The following is a 19774-nucleotide window of genomic DNA, read 5'->3' as shown; positions in this document are numbered from 1 at the left end:
TACATGATATCTCAGGTGATCTTTTGCCAGCAGCATAACTTGGATGTCTGCTGTGTTTGTGGAAGATAAGTTCTCTTGTCCAACCTTGGCTGTGTATGTGTAGGAGATACTAATACTGAATGAAAAGTTATTCCTACAAAGCTGCTGGTTTCAAGTGTGTGTTCTCTAGTGTTTCATGCAACACCAAAATAGCTTGTGATCTGTAGAATGGTTTGCTTTCTGGTAGTTGAGGAAGAAACAGTATCTTGGTGTGTTCAGGTTAGATCTTAACTTTGTTCTTTCCATAATTGTATTGGTTTAGAGGATCATAGAGGTTTTAGTGTTGGCTGATCTTCCCATTTCAGAGACACCTTAGGGGGATTGTATTTAAATTTGATCTGAATCAAGACTTCAGAAGATGCCCCATCAGAGTCTTAACTTGTTGTACTGTAAAACTCATGCTCATGTTGAGGCTCCTTTTTTGTCTGGACTAGCTAAGGCATATTTATGTATTTTATTTTTTGATATAAGAAGATTGGAAAGCCTGAACTTATCCACCTTTTTAAATGTCTGTCTACTGGCAAAAGCCTTTGGTGTCGCTAGAACAATTCTCTATGCTGATATGCTATAAGAAGACCGCTGACATGGTCCAAGGTGACTTATAGAATACTTTTTCCTTTTGATGTTTTTCTCCCCTCCCTCCCCGTACTTCTAGCCCCGTCACCATCTTTTTTTTTTTTTTGGCTTCAAAGTACTGGAATTTTACTGGGAATTAACTTTTCATCTGACATCGATGATGCTATTAAAAAATAAAATCAAAACATAGGATTAAGCCAGTGTATCTTTTTGAGAGCTTTCATAGACTTGGGAAAACTTTATATTCTGCTTTCCATTATGTCTGTACTTGATTTCAAACTTTAGTACTTATTTGTTATTCTCCTTTTGCACCATTACCTTTATGCTGACACAAAACAACCATACAACTGTGCCAGTCACAGAAAGAATTATGTTTCTCTGTCAGAAGGAAACAAATGAGGAAGAGTTGTTATCTCTGTCCTACTTTTTTTTTTTAATATCCATTATGTGAGCTAGGTGGCAAATAATAGTGCTTTTGTATATTCTTCCTAGAACTTTATCACTGTGACTACTTGAGATGTTTGTGGTACATTCAGGTTTTATTGCTTAAGGTAGTAGCTGGCTACTACTTTTATGCTAGTAAGAACTCTTGAATCTCTGCTGATAAGGGGCATTTATGGCTCCGCTATTGAGCAACTCTAGGCTGTGTATAAGAAGTTAATTTCCCTTCTTGTCTGTAGTCTGTGTATTTTTCCTTGTCTTGGACTGAGTTGGGGGAAAGAAATCATGCATCATCTGCCTCAGGACTCATGCAGTGTAGGGCAAACATAACTTAAAAACTTATTCAGAAAACATTGAAATTCTTTACTATTAGGTGCTCTAGTACCAGAAACTAATCAATACCCTGCTATAACGACAGAGGAGAAATGAATGGTTGTACTTGCTGTTTAGTTAAAACTTGCTCCTTTTTCCCCTTTGTGCCCCTCTGTATCCAAGACTGTAGAGAGGTAAATTGCATGTTTACAGAGAGCAGAGGTATATGCAAGACAGGTAGAAAGAATGGCAAAGCATTTGTTTTTATTCTCACAGAGACAGAGTTTGGCTCTTTCCAACAAAATAATTTCTCTAAACCATGGCTTTTCTTAAGACAGTTTTTTCTTGTTGCTGTGAACTCCAGGAATTACCTGAACTTCGATTCCCAATGAATAAAAATAAGCAGCCAAACCTCTGGCCACTAAACTGTGACCTTGCACTTTATTTAAGACTGTCATCTTTTTATATTTCAAATTTCAACTTAGTCTCCTGCCTGAGATACTATGATTTTGTTCCTGTATTCCAAAGCAAAATAAACCATTTCATTTTAGTGTCAACATTTCTTAGGTTCTAGTGAAAATCAAAACCACTAAAATAATCTCTGCTCTCTGGTGTTGATGCTGTGTGCCAACTCTGATTTATCTATTTATTGTCACACTCTGAGTGTTAGTCTAACTATAAACATCTAAGAAATTTTGGACTCTGTCAGCTGCTTTCTAAGACTGTTCCTAGATAATGCTCTCTGGGAGGCAGGTCCAGCCTTCCTCCTGTCAGCTGGGGAATTTCTGCAAGCAGAAATTCCAGCAGTGCAGTGATTGGTCACATCCTAGATTTGAATGGCAACAGATCTTTTCCTCACCCTCTCTTCTCATTAACTATGCATTGTTATGACTTTGGATGACCTGCTGTTGGACTTTTTTACTAAAGATGCTGAGTATTTCTACCACCTCATTGTATCATTCTGCCTCTCTTTGATCCCTTTTCATTACATTATAGTAATAAAAAAAAAAAAAAAAAGAAAACAAACCACCAAAAAAACCCAGAAAAGTATCTTCTCAGAAAAAGAGCCAAACAGGTTTCACAAGAATGTAGAGGGAAGTTGTTTTCTTTCCATGTTTTGTGTTCCCCCAGTAGTCTGACACCTTAAGAGTTCTCAAAAAACCTCAACAAACATTTGAAGCAATTGAATGTTGGGGTGTCTCCTGTCAGGTTTATTGTCTTGTACTTGCCTGGAATAAATGGTGTATGCTTCTGATCTAACTCCAGATGACAGTCAAGCACAAATGTTAAGGAATGGATACTAAGCACAGCTACTGAATTTTGTCAAGTGAAGTTCTATTAATGAGTTTGGCAGCAGATCTATGAATTTTCACAAGGAATTTAATGATTAGTTGTGTATTTCGGATTTCAGGTAATGTAACGGAATGAATACTAGGTTGCTACATAAGGAAAAATTTCTAATATGTGTGTAACCTCTTGTGTCTTGTATTTCCCCTTGACTCAGCTGGTGAGGCTGCCCCTGGAGTACTGTGTGCAATTCGGGGCTCCTCAGGACAAGAGACATGAGGAACTACTAAAGAGGGTCCATTGAAGGGCCACAAAGGTGAATAAGAATCTTGACCATCTCTCCTGATGAGAGGCTGAGAGAGCTGGGACCATTTGGTCCAGAGAGGAGAAGGCTCAGAGTGCATCTGATCAATGTATATAATAAATAGATCTGATCAATGTATATAATAAATAGATGAAGCAAAATGTTAAGAAGATAGATGGATCCAAGCTCTTCTCAGTGGTGCTCAGTGATAAAGTGACTTTCCAACACAAAATAAAACATGTAGGGCCATGCTGAACAATAGGAGCTTCCAGAATTGGTGGTTCAATTTGAAAGTTTCAGTGTTTTGACTACAAACATTATTTATTACTTTCTTCCCACGTGCAAATGCAAATAAAAATATTTTGATGCAAATCTAGTTAAGGAAATAATTTTAAAAAATTTTTTTTTTTCTTGATGAAAATTAGCTATTAACTATAGCTCATGGGAGTTTGGTATGCAATAGAATGTTTACTGTGAAACGAAATGCCTTTAAAAATATTTTCTGTAGCAAAGAGTGAGCTTTGGGGTATGTGCTGGTAGGTTCCTGCTGAAACATGGCACCTGGGGTTCATTCTGCATTCGGGCTTGATGAGGAAACCACAATCTTGTTTCAAAGGATGAAAGCAATGTAATGCTGAAGTCATGTGATGTACCATTCTGAGAGGTGACATACAGCACCAAATCACTTCAGCAAGTTAAATCACCAAGCCATTGCACTTTGTTAATAAGCCATTAAGACATTTTTCTTTTCTGAATGTATTTTTTGGAAATTATTTCTGTTTTTCCCCAGAAAGTTTATATTTCCAGCTGAAAAATCACATATTCTCCTTAGCTTATTTTTTGGGCTTATGTGGTGTCATTTTTTATTTTTTTGTTTATAGTAAAGATAAACCAACTCACTTTACCATCTCCAGATGATATTTTTGAGCATACTCAGTTTATTTCCCTCCATGAAAGAAGTCATGACTTAAAACCTAAATTATGTCATAATTAAACTAAGCAGTCCTCCTATAAGCCTCCAGCTTCAGTATCTTTTGTCTATCAGTCAAAATGGCATTTCTTACAGCAGAAGCAATTGCTAGGACAAGGTGAGATAATTACCCTGCTGGCCATTTTATGCTGTGGTTCACAAGGGCAAAGCTCTTTCCAGCTTTTCATGCCAAGTGATCTCAAATTGTCAAAGGTTTAAAAGTCTGAAGGGCAGATTTGGGTGCATATCTTACACAGATCAGGGGGAAAGATGAAAGACAATGATGTACCTTTTCCCTCAGGAAAACCAAGTTTTCTTGATAGTTGTAGACATGTTCTGGAACATGTTGTATTGTCTGAAAGATGTTTTTTTGGTTTCATGTTGACACATCATTTATTTTTTTTTTTTTTTCTTTACCTAGAGTTTTGTACATCATCTTTTAAAAGAAAAAAAAATTATTTGATTTGGTCTGATAAAATGAAAATATTTTAGGAATACTGAATAAAAACTTTCCTGGATTCAGTTTGAAGTGAGACTAGAATAAGCCCGTTGTTTAATACACTTGCATGCCTTTAAGAACATTATTTTTCCTAATAAAAACAACATGAATAGAAATACCAAAAATATCCAACCAGAACTGATCATTTAAAACATCCTAGAAGTTTATTAAAGTAGATCAAGACAGCAAGGAGCTAGGCTTAGGAGCTCGCTTTCATGCATTGTGCTTTTCATAGCCAGCAGTCACATCACCTTCTGATCTGATTCTGTCAGCGCACACAGACAAGGTCAGGTCAATACTTAAATGGGAAAATGTCTTGGTGCTGTAGAAAATGTTTTTCTTGATTTGGTAGTTGGGTTTTTTTCTCAGAACTATTGCAACAACATGAGGCTCTAGGACAATGTCTGAGAAGAACATGAAATGTAACTAAAAGCTTGATAATGTTTGCTTCCTAAAAATTTCGAAGTATTTCTGCAGAGGTGTTGAGGTCTGCTCTAATATTTTCATTTTTCCAGATTGCAGTCAAAGAAGTTATGTTTCTGCTTACCTATGTTTCCAATGGCTCTATATGTTAGTCATTCTCTTGATACAGGGAGGAAAGTAGGTTGTGTTCTAGACTGTTTTTTAAACAGCATTATAGGGTTAATAGTGTTTGCAGTGTTCTTATGGTAGTGATAGGCAGTATCTTAGCATCTTTCAAAAATTTTAACTGTTGATTTTTTTAACTCCCTCTAATTTTTTTAGATTGAAAACTGTAATGTACATGTTCTGTATGACATACAAAAAAAATAGTTTAGCTTTTACTGTAATTAATAACACAAGCATTGTAGGCTTTTTAAAAAAGATGTGTACTTGAAACGGAACCTGAAATAATTGCAAAAAGATGTTTCTAGTTTTATGTCATCTACATTTTGGGGTTTTTGAAGTTTAGGCTGACACTGACATTAAGCTAAAAAATCCATAGAATTTAGTCTTGCTTTTTATAATATCTCAAGGGTTTTTTTTTTTTGCTTCAAGATGTAGTTTACCTAGTTTTTCAAAATAATATTATACCACTTATAAAGTTGTATTTGTGATGTAGGACAGCACTTTTGCTTAGCATCAATAGCTTCAAAGGAAAAAAAAAATATTATTCATAAAAGTGGCAAAGGTGTCTAATTTGTACAGATAAAGATTAGTCATATGCTGACATTAAAACTTAGATTTGTTAAGATAAATTATAATGCTTTTATATTATGATTGAAGAAATAGTTTTATTCACAGTAGATTTTTTTGACTTGACATAAGCTATTGGTTTTGCTATGTTCACATGGTAAGCAAAGCTACTGGGCACTTGAAATACCTTGAAAAGAAAAATAAAGCTGTAATTTTCCTTAAACTTAGGTAGCAGAGTGTGAAAGCTCCCATAACAATCTTAATAATTTGATTGAATATTTGACCTAGATAGTGTTGAATGGTCTCTTCAAAATACATGTAGTGAAGATATTTTGCCCAGTAAGATTCTGGTGTGTCATATGGTGTGGTATGAATTTCCCTTGGTGTAACTGTGAAGCACCTTACAGAATTTTATAGAGACAGACAAATCTCCTCCATTAGGGCACAGATTGCTCTGGTTACTCCACTGGCTACAAAAGACTTCCACTTCTACAAGAAATACCCAGTATCATTATTTGATTGCTGTTAGCTATTACATAGTAATAGTAATAGCTGGTAGCTATTATCATAGTAATAGTCTTTGAAAATGCAGTACTTTATTTGCACAAAAAAGGTCAGAATCAGACAAGATTGCTTTAACTCTTGGTAGCAAAAGCTGTGATTGAATTTTTAAGCCAGTTTTATGATGCCTATCTTTTATATTGCAAAAGATAGAAACCACAAAGACTTCCAGTGTGTGCACCATCTGATAACACCACTACTACTCTGCATTTAAAGCAAGATGTCTTTTCTTTGTGAGGCCACTTCAGTTAGAAAAGCAGTGTTCCTTGTTATTTTACCTAGCTGCATTATTGAATCTCCAAATACTGTATCTTTTCTTCAGAGTAGTTGTTCGCAACCTAGTTGCAAAAGACTTTCCTTTAACTGGGAATTCTCATTACTGTTGAGAGGCTTCCTGCTGGACTCCTTTTCTTTTGAATAAGTTCTGTAAGATGGTGCCTGATGCTTATTCTTCCATGAAAGCCCTGGGTATTTTGATATTACTTCAGAAAATACAGTGAACAATCCTTCCAATCATTTTTCATAGGTTTCTTATTTCATTTCACTGCTTGATCTTCCAAGGTTTTTCAGAGGAATTCCTTTCTAGTGCCTATTGCTTTGGGCTGCAGACAGGATGGATCAAGACTCATAACTGTATGCAAAGGTCAGTTTGATCATTTTGCTTTAAAAGCACAAACCATTTTAGCAAAAAACCCCAAAATTCCATAAAAAATCCCACAAAACCCATCCCAAAACGTAATCTTCTAGTCTAGCAGCAATGTCCAACTTCTAATTGTTCAAATATTCACAGGGTCATATTTAACAAATATTTTTAAGGCTCCTTTTTTGGGTTTGACTTCAAGAATTCAGAGAAATATGTCCAGAGAGTGAGTGGCATAACTGGAGAGAATAATGGCAGTGTGAACAAAATGATCAGCTCTAGACACACCTTCAGTAATGCTCCCACTGGTGGTTTAGGCACATTGGTGACAGATTACATTTAGGGAAATCTTTCATTTGCCTTTTATATTCTGTTGACTATAGAAAGTATTACACCTTAAACTTCCTTTGGCTTCATATGAAGTATATTGATAAGATATTTGGCATAAAATTACATGTAAATAAAATACTTGATTTAGTCGTGGTGGTGAGATGTCTCCATTTTATCAAGACAGCTTGCATGCAGAATGAGTGGATTAATTCTATGTTTTGGTTAGCTGACAACACTATAAACCTTCTCCTGACTTTTAGAACTGTGCTAATCCCTGTTCCCTGCTTATAATCCCTCTACAAGAGCAAGCAAGGTGAATGATGCTTTATCTTAGATCAAGACAAGGCATCTGACAACATTTGGAAAGTGCCTGAAGATTTATTGTGGAGAGCATGACATTTTAAGTGAAAAAGCCTTCTGGAGTACTTGAGGAAATAAAATAAATATTTGAAGAACTGGTAAATGGTTTGGGTTTTTTTTTTAGATCAAGGTTGCACTTTAGATGATATTTGTGTTTTTTAGTTACAGGTTCCTCTTTTGCATACTGTTTTTTCAATTGCTGTTTCTTCTGCCATACAAATTAATACCACAAAAATGAATAGCCTCTGAAACATTATTCAGTGATAATTTATAAATAGTCCTGATTTTGTCTTTTGCAGGTTACAGCATATGCCTGTAAGAATGAGTATTACATTATGTTACACTCCTCATTAGGATTAGTCAACTGAATCAGTATTCTTGAGATAAACATAATTTTTAAGCAGAAGATTTGATTTTCTTGAAAAAGTTACACATGAATGCTCTTTACCCGTATTCTCCTTTTTATTGGTTTTCAGTGATTAATTTGTGAGCCCACATGGGCGATGTCTTTCATTGCCTACCAAGGTACACATTGACTTTAATATTGTTTCGTTTTCCCATGCTTCTTTCCTGTTTATTTGTAGTTCTGGTACATGTGGGTATTTTGTTTGTTTCAGGAGATGGTCTTTTGTGTAAATACTTTTGTGGCTTCTATGGCATATTTATATATTTTTTTCTAAACAAGAGCTCAGCTGTTGTCCCAATTTTAAGTGGTTCCTTTCACTTTTCTGTGTGTAAAGTTAGATGCTGGGATGGTCAGTTTGTGACAAGTAGAGATATCCTTGACTTTTTTCTGTAGGAAAAGTGTCAAACACTTGCAGAACATCTGTGGGCCTGATAAACTCAAGAACTCCTGAAGAAATCTAGTATATCTGCAGTATCCAGGGCTGGCAAGATAGTGTTTTCTTCTGCTCTAAACCTTCTTTGGTTGGTAATGAAGTACAATCAATTGAAGCACAGAATGGATATTGTGCTTATCTCAGCTTTTTTCAATAGCAGCTCTGTCACTGCCTTCTTCCCACCAGTCCTTACATTAAGCCAACTGCTAATTTTGTCAGGATAATCTTTCTGTGTAAAAGAAGAACTTTTCAAAAATTGTCACTTGTTATTCTGTGACTCCACTCAAATATTCAGATGATAAGTTCTTGCACATGGAGAGATTTTCATTAATGTTTCATTATCTCCCACAGGAGAAAAGACTGAATTGCTGTTTAATGTACTTGTTCAGAAATATGAAAGAAAATTATACATGCTGTGATTTTTGTTTTCTGTGTGATACTAGAAGATCTAGTATAAATTTTAAAAGCAATAGATGGAAGGTTAATGTGGTGGTTAAAAACTGTTCTAAATCTTGTAGAGAAGAAACAAATTGTAATGAATGGGTAAAAGAACATTCAAAGGGTTTTAGTAGTAGTGAAAGATTTAGAAACAAGAAAATTTTGTATGTCAATCAAGTTTATTTAGTTAATGTATGGTTGGAAGCATCGAAAATAACCATCCTTTGAAAAGTAACTTTTGAAATGGTCTTGGCTAAAAAATTTGGAGTAAATGCTTCTTTGACCTTAAATAATTTATTCTTTAGATTTCTAACTCAGTAATGGAATGAGTCTTTGTGCACTGAAAAATGAGTAATTTTAAATTTGATAAGAAGTTTTGCTGTTTAGTTTAACTTTCTAGGCTGTATTTAATTACAAAATTTATTTGAAATGAATTCTGTTCATATTTTATAGACATGTTTGTCTCAATTTCCCCATAATTAAGTGATTATGGCATGGTAATCTTTAGCAAAGTAGTTTTTGTTATCAACAGGCTAAAATGGGAAATAGATGTTTCCACTTTAATTTTAAACTGCATTTTTTTTTAATCTGTGATTATTTTGTAGGTTTGTTTGCTTTTCGCCATGTGTTCAGGAGCAAAGGACTGCTTTCTAACTTTGTGGCTGACAAATACTAACCAAATAATTTACTAGTACTTCCTGATTTGTTAAAGGATCTCTTTTGGGTCATCAAATCTAGTGAACCAAAGGAGCTGAACAGCTACACTGCTTCCTGTTACTGACAGCTGATTGCACTGTGTTCTCTCCACAGATCTTGCACTTCCTATTTCCTTTTCTCTCTTTCTCTTTTTTTTTTTATTTTTTTTTTGGCCCGTTGCTGGTAATTCTGGGGGAGTCATGTTTGACACTTCATATGTAATAATGGTTTAAATAATTGGTCAAGTCTGTGCATTGTCTTGTAAGGAAAGAACACAGTTGGATATTTTTTTAGGTGGGATTCTTACTTTTAGGGTCTAGTATGTCCCATTATTGTGCCACCAGTTTAATATGAACAGCTATTAAGGAATAACAGGACATTTATCTTAGCAAATTTATCTCCAAATGAATCTGGAGTATATGAGAACTTTCATGTGAGAAGATTTTTTAGCTAGGAACATGTAAATAATTTTTATTATTTACATGTAAACATGTAAAGTCTTCTTTTTCAAGGGGCATATTAGAAAATAATTTTGTTCCTCAGATTGTGAAAACCAGGTGATTAAATTGTCAATATCATGTAGAATTTGTGAAAATCCAGCAACCCCACTCAGTCAAAGCATGAGCTCCCCTGTTGGCATTGGCAAAATCATTCATTTGAAAAGAAGGGGAGTATCTTTATTTTTAATCATTTTTCTAGAGATGAGGACTTAACAGAAAGCTGAAGCCAATCTCTTCCTCAGCAGTGGAGGATATGACAATACAAGAAAAAAATTGACATCTTCATATAGGGGCATATGGTTCCCAGAATATTTTACTCAGTTCTCATATTTGATGATTTGGGAACTTTACTTTAGTCACTCTCTGATTCTTTCCTTCTCTTTGAAGTACATCTGTTTTTTTATTTTTGTCCCCTCCTTGGAGTTCAGGAACAAATAGAAGCCCAAAGCAATCTTTAGGAGTCTCTGGGTGGTTGATAAATGTTTCTTGTTAATCTAAAAACATTCAATAGGAGAAAATATGGAATGGTAATGAGATAAACTGCAGCTGGGAAGGACCAACATACAGTTTGAGTTCACTGTCCTTATCTCCACTTCAGCCTCTCTTACTTTGAAGTTGGACACTTGTGCAATTTAAGGAAGCTTCAGAAAGCTATAGTTGTCATTATTGGCTCTGGGGCAATAACTGTGTGGAAGGCTGGCAGTGGTGCTCCATGATGAGTACTGCTTTTTTTTTGTCTATGGAAAATAAGTGTGCTCTGACTTGATCTGTTTAAACTTTGATGAGAGATGTTTGCTGATTGCAGCTCTTTCTGCTTTAAGATCTTAAACAGTATGACACAAATGGTTGGTAGCTTCCCCTGTTATTCTTTCTTGAAAATATGAATAAATTACAGCAAATAAGAAAATATCCTTGAGTGTATGTAAAATGTCTGTAAGCATACCATGAAAATATTTTGCTTTATTTAAGCATAGAAACAATTTCACACTTGAAATTAACTCTTAATTAATAGATGTCTGAGATGCTGTTACTTTACTGCAGTATCTTTTGTGCATTTTTACTGGTGCCCTAGTTTTATGAAGCTCAGGAGTAGTCACATGAATATATTCTTGGATTTTCATCCAATATTGTTGCTAAGGAAACATCATCTTTAATACTGTATCCTTGTCTGCAGCTTGTCTGTATTAATCAATGCCTGCTAATGCTCAGCACAAACCAAGTAAAGATGAAAAAGAATCTTAATTTCTTTTATTATTAAGTAGTTTATTATTGACTATTCTCCTTCAGAATCCCCTGACACTTCAAACATCACACAAATTGTAGGGTCTTGTCCATGTCTCTAGTCTCATTCCATGGAGACACAACATGGACGGGGTTTATTTTTTTTTTCATTGGCTGCCATTAGTATTTAATATAATAACCTAACATTGTATCTTCTACCATCTTGATCCATCTTGACCATGGATCTGGTCAAAATGCTGAGGAACGATTGCATATTGCTCTGAAAGGGAGAAAGAACCTTTCCTGAATGCATTAAAAAGAGGAGCTTGAATATACTAAAGTGAGAAATACATCCCTTTTCAGTATGCTGATAAAACTCTACTACTGCATTTCAGCCCAATTTGAGTATCTGGCTAGGAAAAGACCTGTCATTCAGGCATAGCAGTGGAAACCTCAGTTCACTGTAAGTCCAGCTATTTGGTTTGTTGCAATAGTGACAGACAATTTTTTAAAATTTTCTATTTCTGAACTCTTCTGAGAAAGTGCCAAGTTCTAGAGTCAATTTAAAAATTAATTTGACTTAGCAGTTTGTTAGCTTAATACTGGCTTTTTCCATGATAATGTTTGCCTTTTGGATATGTTCTTACATATGTTACATGTTAGTACATTAGATCTAGCATCTGTTGTGGCAGAGCCCAGGTCAGATAGGCCAGAGGCAAACAAGAAGGAACTTCTCATTAGGTATATCTGTTTCCTTTTCTGGACAAGCATCGGTATCTCATTCATCAGCTTAGTCATCCTTCAAGGACAAGGAAAGAAATCAAGCACCAGTTTACAGTCTAGCAGTGTGGGCTAGATGCAAGCACAGTTTCTTTCAGCAGTCTAACCTGGATAGGTCATACCAGCTCTCATTAACAGGATAGTAAAGGGAATTCTCTCCGAGTGCTGTAAAGGGAATATGTGTCCTTTTCTTCTGAGTGCAGAGCTTCTTATGCCACAAAGCAATCTCTTCCTTCTCCCAAAGAAAAAAAAATTCAAAAGAATATTTGTGGGGGACTGTACCTAAGCCCACAAGTCCCACACTAACAGATTTGAGAGCTGCCTTTAGAGCTGAACTATACCCATACTTTTCTGCCTGATCTCAGGAACTGAATGGATGAATAGCAAGCAGCTATTGCAGATACCATCCCAATAGTGGTATGTTTTTAACACCTCAACAGAGGTGTGTTGAAAGTCATACCCAGAGGATCCAGAGAGAGCTCAAACTCATTGTTTGATCCTGTTAACTGCATCACACCCACAAGTTCCTATAGTCTATGTATGGAAAGTGTTTATTGTTATTTGTTTCTGGGCACCCATTCTAATTAAGCTCTTTCTGTCTGCACTAGGAAGCGATTTAAAGTGTTATGCTCAGGGCTAACAACGAATACTCTCAAGTATGTGACTTGTATTGATGCTTCTACACCAGAGAAGCATCAATACAAGTTAGATCAAGATACTGTATTTTTGTATTGATTTCTATGCTTATAGGGATTGTTTGATCACTCATAGTCCAATGAAAGAACTGAAAAGAGTCACCATATTGTGTAAATTGGAATCTAATCCTTGATTTTTCATGAGGACTCAAAATTTTCAAATCCATAATGGTGATTAAATTTAATCATGGTTCCTCATGGGATTAATAATAGCTAAGACTTGATTACTAAGGAAAAAACATTGTCTTATCATTCATGTCTCATATCAAAATGATGTAAATATGTGTAGTAGTTACTTTGTTTAGTGTTGGTAACAGAAGCAGTAGTCCTTTGAGTTTTTCCATGCTTCTCTTTTTCATCTGCTCTGACAGCCTGTGAGATAGAATACTTACAGGTAGTACTTTAAGTTGTCCTTCACTCCTTGGTCTCTAAGAAAAGAAAGACATGAAAAAGAATTTTCAGGTAGGTGTTTTTTCAGCCACTGCTAACAGTTTTGCTAAATAGTTTCCCTGAAACTCACCATATTTGCAGTTTTTAAAAGAGCTTGCTGTCTTAAAATATTTATTGCATGCTTATTTTCTTCTTCTTTCAATGACTGTCTAGTAAAGTTATTAGCCATTTACTCTAGAGACTGAAGTGATAGGGGAAGGATGTTGGTAATTCTACAGTGTTGTCTGTTGTGATTAAAATACAGGCTCTGGATCTTAATTTGTGCTGCATTATTATCCTATATCAAGGCAGAAGTTGAGCTCAGTTGTTTAAGCCAGTGTTTTGTATTGTGATGTAGAAAGAACTAATACTGTGGTCCTGCTATTAGCTGTTACTTGCCATTTATTAATTAGAAATAGAGGAAACCTTTTCTGCATTCATCTAATATTCTTTGAATGAAATGAGTTGGAATGCTTGGGCTGAGGACAATGTTCTCCTTTCCCTTGCTGGTGCCCTTACTGCTGTCCCTTCCATCTCTGATGCATTGTGTTTCTCTAAAGACTCTAGGCTTGAGTTAAAAACATACAGAGCTAATTTTTGGTTGCTATAACTTGTTTTATAAGGTGTGATGTGGGTCTGCTTTGCATGTATGTGTGTCCATACACATACAGTGAGTGTTTTGTTGTACTTGTGGTGTGGTTTTTCCTTGTCTATACACTTGTAGCACAGATCAGGTCATGATTGAAGAGGTGGGAAATCAGACATGAGACTGCTGTGTTTTTTCTATTTTCCTCTTAGTTTCTGTCTCTTTTTTCTTGCTTATTTTTTTCACTTCCTTTTTCAAATTTCTTTATTGTCTGTTTGGTCTAACTGCACCCTCTCTGTGGTGCCATTCTAAAAAAAGAGATGATTTTGGATGCAGCATTTTCTCTCCCTCCAGATGTTTTTCCTTTGTCCTGTGAGTACACCATCTGCCTTTGTGTGCTCTGGGACATGTGCAGGTGTTAGTCAGGATTAGGTGGCAGAACTGAATTGAAATGTGGGAAGTTTTGCTGCCAGCTCCTTTCTGCAATGTTTTTTAATTGTGAAATTGCTCTGTCAGATAAGCAAGATGGGAACAGCTAAAGAAACAACTTTGGAAGTGTTGTGAAGCAAAGTAGGGAAATATTGGTTACTTTATCCTGGTGCTGAGGGTAACAGGGAGTAGCCAAGAGCAGAAATTCCCATTGCAAAATGGAAAGGTTCAGGGCTTTTTTTCAGGGCATTTCAACTTTGAAGTTAGGAACTCTGCTCGGTTTTGCATGTGGAATTTGTCAAGCAATATCAACAAACTGAACTGCTGTTTTAAAACAGAAAATATAGAATTGTATTGTGTACTGTAGTTTAACTTCATAAAATATTAAGCATCTTCTAATGTGATTTCCCCTTGCTCTTTCTGTATATGGAAAATGTATATATCTTTTGAATCATAACATTTTTTCTGGTAATTTCCTGGTTAGCTTTAACCTTGCTGGTTTTGTTTATATTTATAGACTTCCTTTGTCTCCAGCCTTTGAACTTTATTTATCAAAACCTGTGTTCAAATTAAAGATAATTTTACCTTTGCAGAGTGCTCAACCTTTCTCCTTCCCAAATAATTTTGAGTGCTTACTGTATGTTGTTAGTGATTCTGTCCACTAGTCTCTCAAGATCATTCATTACCCTGGCATTCATCAAGCTAGGAAATTTTTTAGCCAAATTAAACAGCCAGCTTTAGAAATTATGTCTTCCTGACTTCTGTGTGGTATTTCTACATCTTTCTGGACTGCTGTACCTAGTATGTGTGCAATGAGATCAAGTAGTTTGTTTGAGTTTCTATTAGAATATATTCTTATTTTTCTGTATTATGAAATCTGAGTCCTCAGACCTCGTGTTCTCCCATACACTTCCTGGCATAAGAAAAACAAAGAAGTATCTTGCTGACTAGAATGTTTTCTAGCTTGGTCCCAGATTTAGCAAAACAGTTCTGATGAACCTCAAGTGAACTCTGAAAGACTGAAATACAAGTTATAATAAAATTCTCTACAATATCCCAGATTTAGCAAAACAGTTCTGATGAACCTCAAGTGCACTCTGAAAGACTGAAATACAAGTTATAATAAAGTTCTCTACAATATTCAAAATGTGGAGAGTTAATAATTATTCAAAACCATTTATTCCCAATTGTTCTATATTAAAATTATGACATTTAAGATAATCTTAATTGCTCTCAGGTTCAGTCATCTGAAGTGTAGTCATTGCCTCTAGTCTCAGCTAGTCGTGCTTTGGGTTGCTGTACAATCAGCAGAGAGACGGCTCTGGAAAGCTGCCCTCTCATCAAAAGGACATCAAATACTGTGTGAATAAAGAACTTCTGGAGATGTGCATCTCTCTCCATTGATGATTGATGTGTGGATAGATAACACTAACTTCTATTTTCCATTGTTTGTATTTTAAGTTTTAAGAAATACAAAGGAAGAGAGGTATTTCTCTCTGTGTATGAAAATCTGACTAAATTCAGTAACCACTTTTGGAACAGACAATTATTGACTATTTTGCAACTAATTTAAATGTAGAAGGCTTTTGGAGGCTAAATTCAAGAAAGATGTTGGTATGTACTCTATTTAGAATTTCACAGCTTCTGTGGAGTCTGTGATACAAAATGACTTTTTATTATCTAGTATCCATAGGAAAATATTGTAAAAGAATTCTTAAGGGAAAAAAAAATAATGCAACTAACTAGGGAAATACCAGAGTTTCATGCAGAAATATTTTATATATATTTCTTTTTTTGCAGCCTTGCTTTGCATCCTGAACGTGTGTTGGTGGCAACAGGTCAAGTTGGGAAGGAACCATACATCTGTGTGTGGGATTCATACACTGTGCAAACTGTGTCTGTTCTGAAAGATGTTCACACACATGGTATAGCTTGCTTGGCCTTTGATTTAGATGGTCAGGTATGTAATTAATATTATATTTTCAAACACTTGAATAAATTGTTTATCTATTAGAAATCTTGTCACATAGTTTTTCTTTAAAAAAGGCAGTGTATTTTCTCAGGTTCTATTTGTTTATTCTCAAGTTGAGGAAGATCAAGTTGCATTACTAATGAATGCCAAATATTTACATTTCGGAAGAAAATTATAACTTCAAAAGCTTTTTGAATGGAGATGAGGTGGTAGGGAGGTTCTTGTCTGAGGGCCACAGTTCAGAGTTAGACCAACTAACTGGAGACATTGGACTTTCCCTGTGCAGGGGCATGTCTTACCCCAGAGTGATTGGTAGCCCTGTTGTGTTACTCATCTTGGACTCCTTCAGGCGCTATCCCCTTCTCTGTCACACATTTTGCACTCACTGGTGGCTCTCCATGTTTTGATTGTTTGTTCAGACTCATGTATCCTGTATCTAACAGTCAAGAAAAAGGTTTCACTGGATTATAATTTTTTTGCTTTTGAACATTTTCTGAGTAGTAAATTGGTCTCAGGGCTGCTACCTATAAGGGAAATTGTTTTTACCAGGCACTAGTTCCTCTAAGTAAAGAGTCTTTTTTGACTGATGTATTAGAAATAGAAAATTTAATGGTTATATTTACATGTTAGGTAACAACTGAAAAGGTATTAGCTGAGAAAATCCTTTCTGGAGATGTGCTTTCCTGGTCTATGAAACACTTCTTTCCTTCCCACTCAGCCTTGCAATGTGATACTCAGATTTAGCTCTATGCTCAGCTTCTTTTGCTTGCTAAAAAGGTCAGTGCCTGGTAGTTACTGCTGTTTTCTCAAGTGAGGATGTCTTGTAGAGACCAGCTGCTGTCCTTAAGAGGGTAGCAAGAGGACATGTTTCCTCTTGAACAGGAAGGAAAGCCTACCTGTCACTTGTTTCTGTTAAAACATGTTGTAATTGTTGTAGGAAAGTTCTGAGTTTGCTGAAATGACCTCTCACTGTTTAGGCAGTCAGCTTCTAAAGTCAGCTTCTTTCTAGGATATAATTTCTACTTATTGTGTAAACTCATATCGCTCCCTCGCTTGAATGGCCTTTATAATTTAAGGTCAAGATACATTAAATTAGGATTTAAATACCCTGACTTTTCAAAGATGGAATAGAAAGGTTAGATTTTGTAGTATTAATAAATAGGAAGCATGGGTAGAATTTGTGCTTAACTTGTTTATTTTTCTTCTCATAATCTTGGAGCTTTTCAGACAGTAAAGGAAGTCCGATATTTGGAATAGGTTTCTGTCTTTGGGAGAAAAGATTACAATTCAAGTTTGGAGATTGTTTTTGTTTTTACAAACTCACTGGATAATCAATGTAGAAATTGAAACTAAAATTTTCTTTAATGTGCATAAGTATTAACTACTGAACAGTGAAAATCTTTGCCCAGAAGATACGAAAAAATTTCATATAAAAATTTCAAAATGGCACAATTCATGCAAAAATGGAACAAAAATACTAATTTTCTTTAAAAATTAAGCCAAGACACTCAGCTTTTTTTTTTTTTTTTTTTTTCATTCAATCCTGTTACTCTTTCTGTTGAGAATTTCTATAGGAAAAATAGCATTTTGATTGGTTAAGAGATAGAATACAAGTGGCTGATTTAGTCAATCATTTGTGTCAAGAAATCTGTGCAAGGTGTCTTCACAGTCAAGAGAATACAGGCTGCAAAGCACAGGAAGATCTAAACATTTTATTTTTCTTGGCTTTTTTTGAATAATCTTTTTTTCCATCCTCATTTTACAGTGTAAATGGCTTCAAGCTCTTTCTGAACAATAAACACTTCATGAAATTATGTTTGGGGCCTTTTAAATTCTGGTTTGAGAAAGGATTTGGAAAGAAATATTTACTCACATGTGTCTTGAAGAATGAAACAAAAGACTTTAAAAATGTTTAATTGTTTTTGATCTTTTGTTTGTTTTCAAGAAGATTGGAGTAATATTTTTTCTTTGTATCTCTTGACTTATAAAATAAATCCTAAATTCTGCAAATTACATGTAATTAAAGGTAAACACATACAGTTTCATTAAATTAAGTGATTATTCCTTTTTTGCAAATGTCTCCTGACCACAGCTTGCCATGTGTGCTATATATAATTTTAAATATATATATACTGAACTTTATTGATCAGAAATACATTGTTATCCAAGATCTTTATGGCCATAATGTTACACCTGAAAAGATGCATCTATGTAAGCTTTGGTATAAGATATAGCTTATGTTTTCTTCTGTATCAAAATGGAGCTATTGCTTCTATCTGAAATATGTTACACATTTTTTGTAACTCATTCAAAATAATGACTTTAGAGTTCATTGATATATTGAGTTATTTTTATTTGTTTAATTTGGACACTTTTAGCGTTTGGTCTCGGTTGGTTTGGATTCGAAAAACACAGTTTGTGTCTGGGACTGGAGAAAAGGAAAGTTGTTATCAATGGCTCCTGGTCATACAGACAGAGTAAGTACAACTAAATAGTCTGAGCATCAACATCATTTTAGTTCATTAAACCATGTCTGTATATATGTACTAGACCTCTGTCTGAACAAACCTCAATTTTGTTTCAGAAACTGAATTTGCCTAAAGGTTGATATGCATAAAGACGTGAAGATATTTTAAATGTGTGGATTTATTTCTAGAATTAAACGTGTAACTCAATATTTATTTGTATATAGTTTGTTGAGACTGAAAACATAGAAGTGCAGAATTAATGTACGTCTTAGACCCTAATCCCCATATGGGAAATCAAAATGCAAATAATTGCTTAAATTTTTCTAGTCTGTAAATGAACCTTAATGCTGTTTTATCATGTGTTTTAATTACTCTAGGGAAAAAAAAGACAGAATTATATTTGGTATATATTGAAATTTCAGTATGGAATGAGAGGATAAAAAAGTCTTTCCAATAGATCCATTTAAAGCATTTCAGACTCCCTGTTAGTTTGCTAGAAGTTTTTACTGTTTTAACTGTCCTGTGCTAGAAAGGCCATCTCTGTTGACATACTTTGGTTTTTTTGTGCAGATATTTGATATTTCTTGGGATTTATACCAGCCAAACAAGCTCGTCAGCTGTGGTGTAAAACACATAAAGGTAATGAAATAACTCATCATTCATAAAATATTTAAGCTGCGCTAATATGTGCTCTATAAAATGTATAAAAATAGAATCTAAAAGAAATATAGAATGATAATATGGAAAGTCCTGTGTAGGAACAATATTAGTTCTTAGAACTGTAATCATGAATCACACATGATACGTTAAAAGATCTGTCTAGTGAAAAACAGACCCTCTCTGCTCAAAGACTTCATGCCCTGGCAGAAGTAATGTAGTAGGAATGAAACAATTGTTAGTAGCATTGTATGTAATGACTGTAATATAGTTTAAAATTTAGGTTCTCTAAAACACGCTGTTTGAAATCCAAAGTGTAGTGTAAGGCAGGATGCACGCATTTTAGGTGACTCCAAGTATTCAGGTTTCTGAATCTTGGACAATAAATGAATTGCTGCACTTCAGAGGTGAAATGAATTCAGAATCCATTTCTTACCATTTAGAGAGAGAGTTGGAAGACAGTGGAAAAGAAAGGAAGAGAAACAGCATTTTCCTTTCTTTTAATTCTTTTCCCTGCTTGTATTTGTACTTTTATCATTTGGAGCATTCTGTACCTGTTACAGGATTCATAATTTGGAAAATTCATGTAC

The 19774-nt window shown here is 34.9% G+C and overlaps 1 protein-coding gene across 7 annotated transcripts in view; it reads left to right on the top strand.

Moving 5' to 3' along the window:
* The window catches only part of EML5 (EMAP like 5), a 102234-nt gene that overhangs the window by 3941 nt on the left and 78519 nt on the right, over positions 1 to 19774 (top strand). For all 7 annotated transcript variants that reach the window (XM_072930326.1, XM_072930327.1, XM_030274823.4 and 4 more), the window contains exons 2-4: positions 15888 to 16047; positions 18438 to 18536; positions 19098 to 19166. In XM_072930326.1, coding sequence (XP_072786427.1) covers positions 15888 to 16047; positions 18438 to 18536; positions 19098 to 19166 — 328 coding nt within the window. The remainder of the gene's footprint in view (positions 1 to 15887; positions 16048 to 18437; positions 18537 to 19097; positions 19167 to 19774) is intronic.

The sequence above is a fragment of the Taeniopygia guttata genome, chromosome 5 (assembly GCF_048771995.1).
Source record: "Taeniopygia guttata chromosome 5, bTaeGut7.mat, whole genome shotgun sequence".
Taxonomy (NCBI): domain Eukaryota; kingdom Metazoa; phylum Chordata; class Aves; order Passeriformes; family Estrildidae; genus Taeniopygia; species Taeniopygia guttata.
This window is presented reverse-complemented; position numbering and strand designations above follow the sequence as displayed.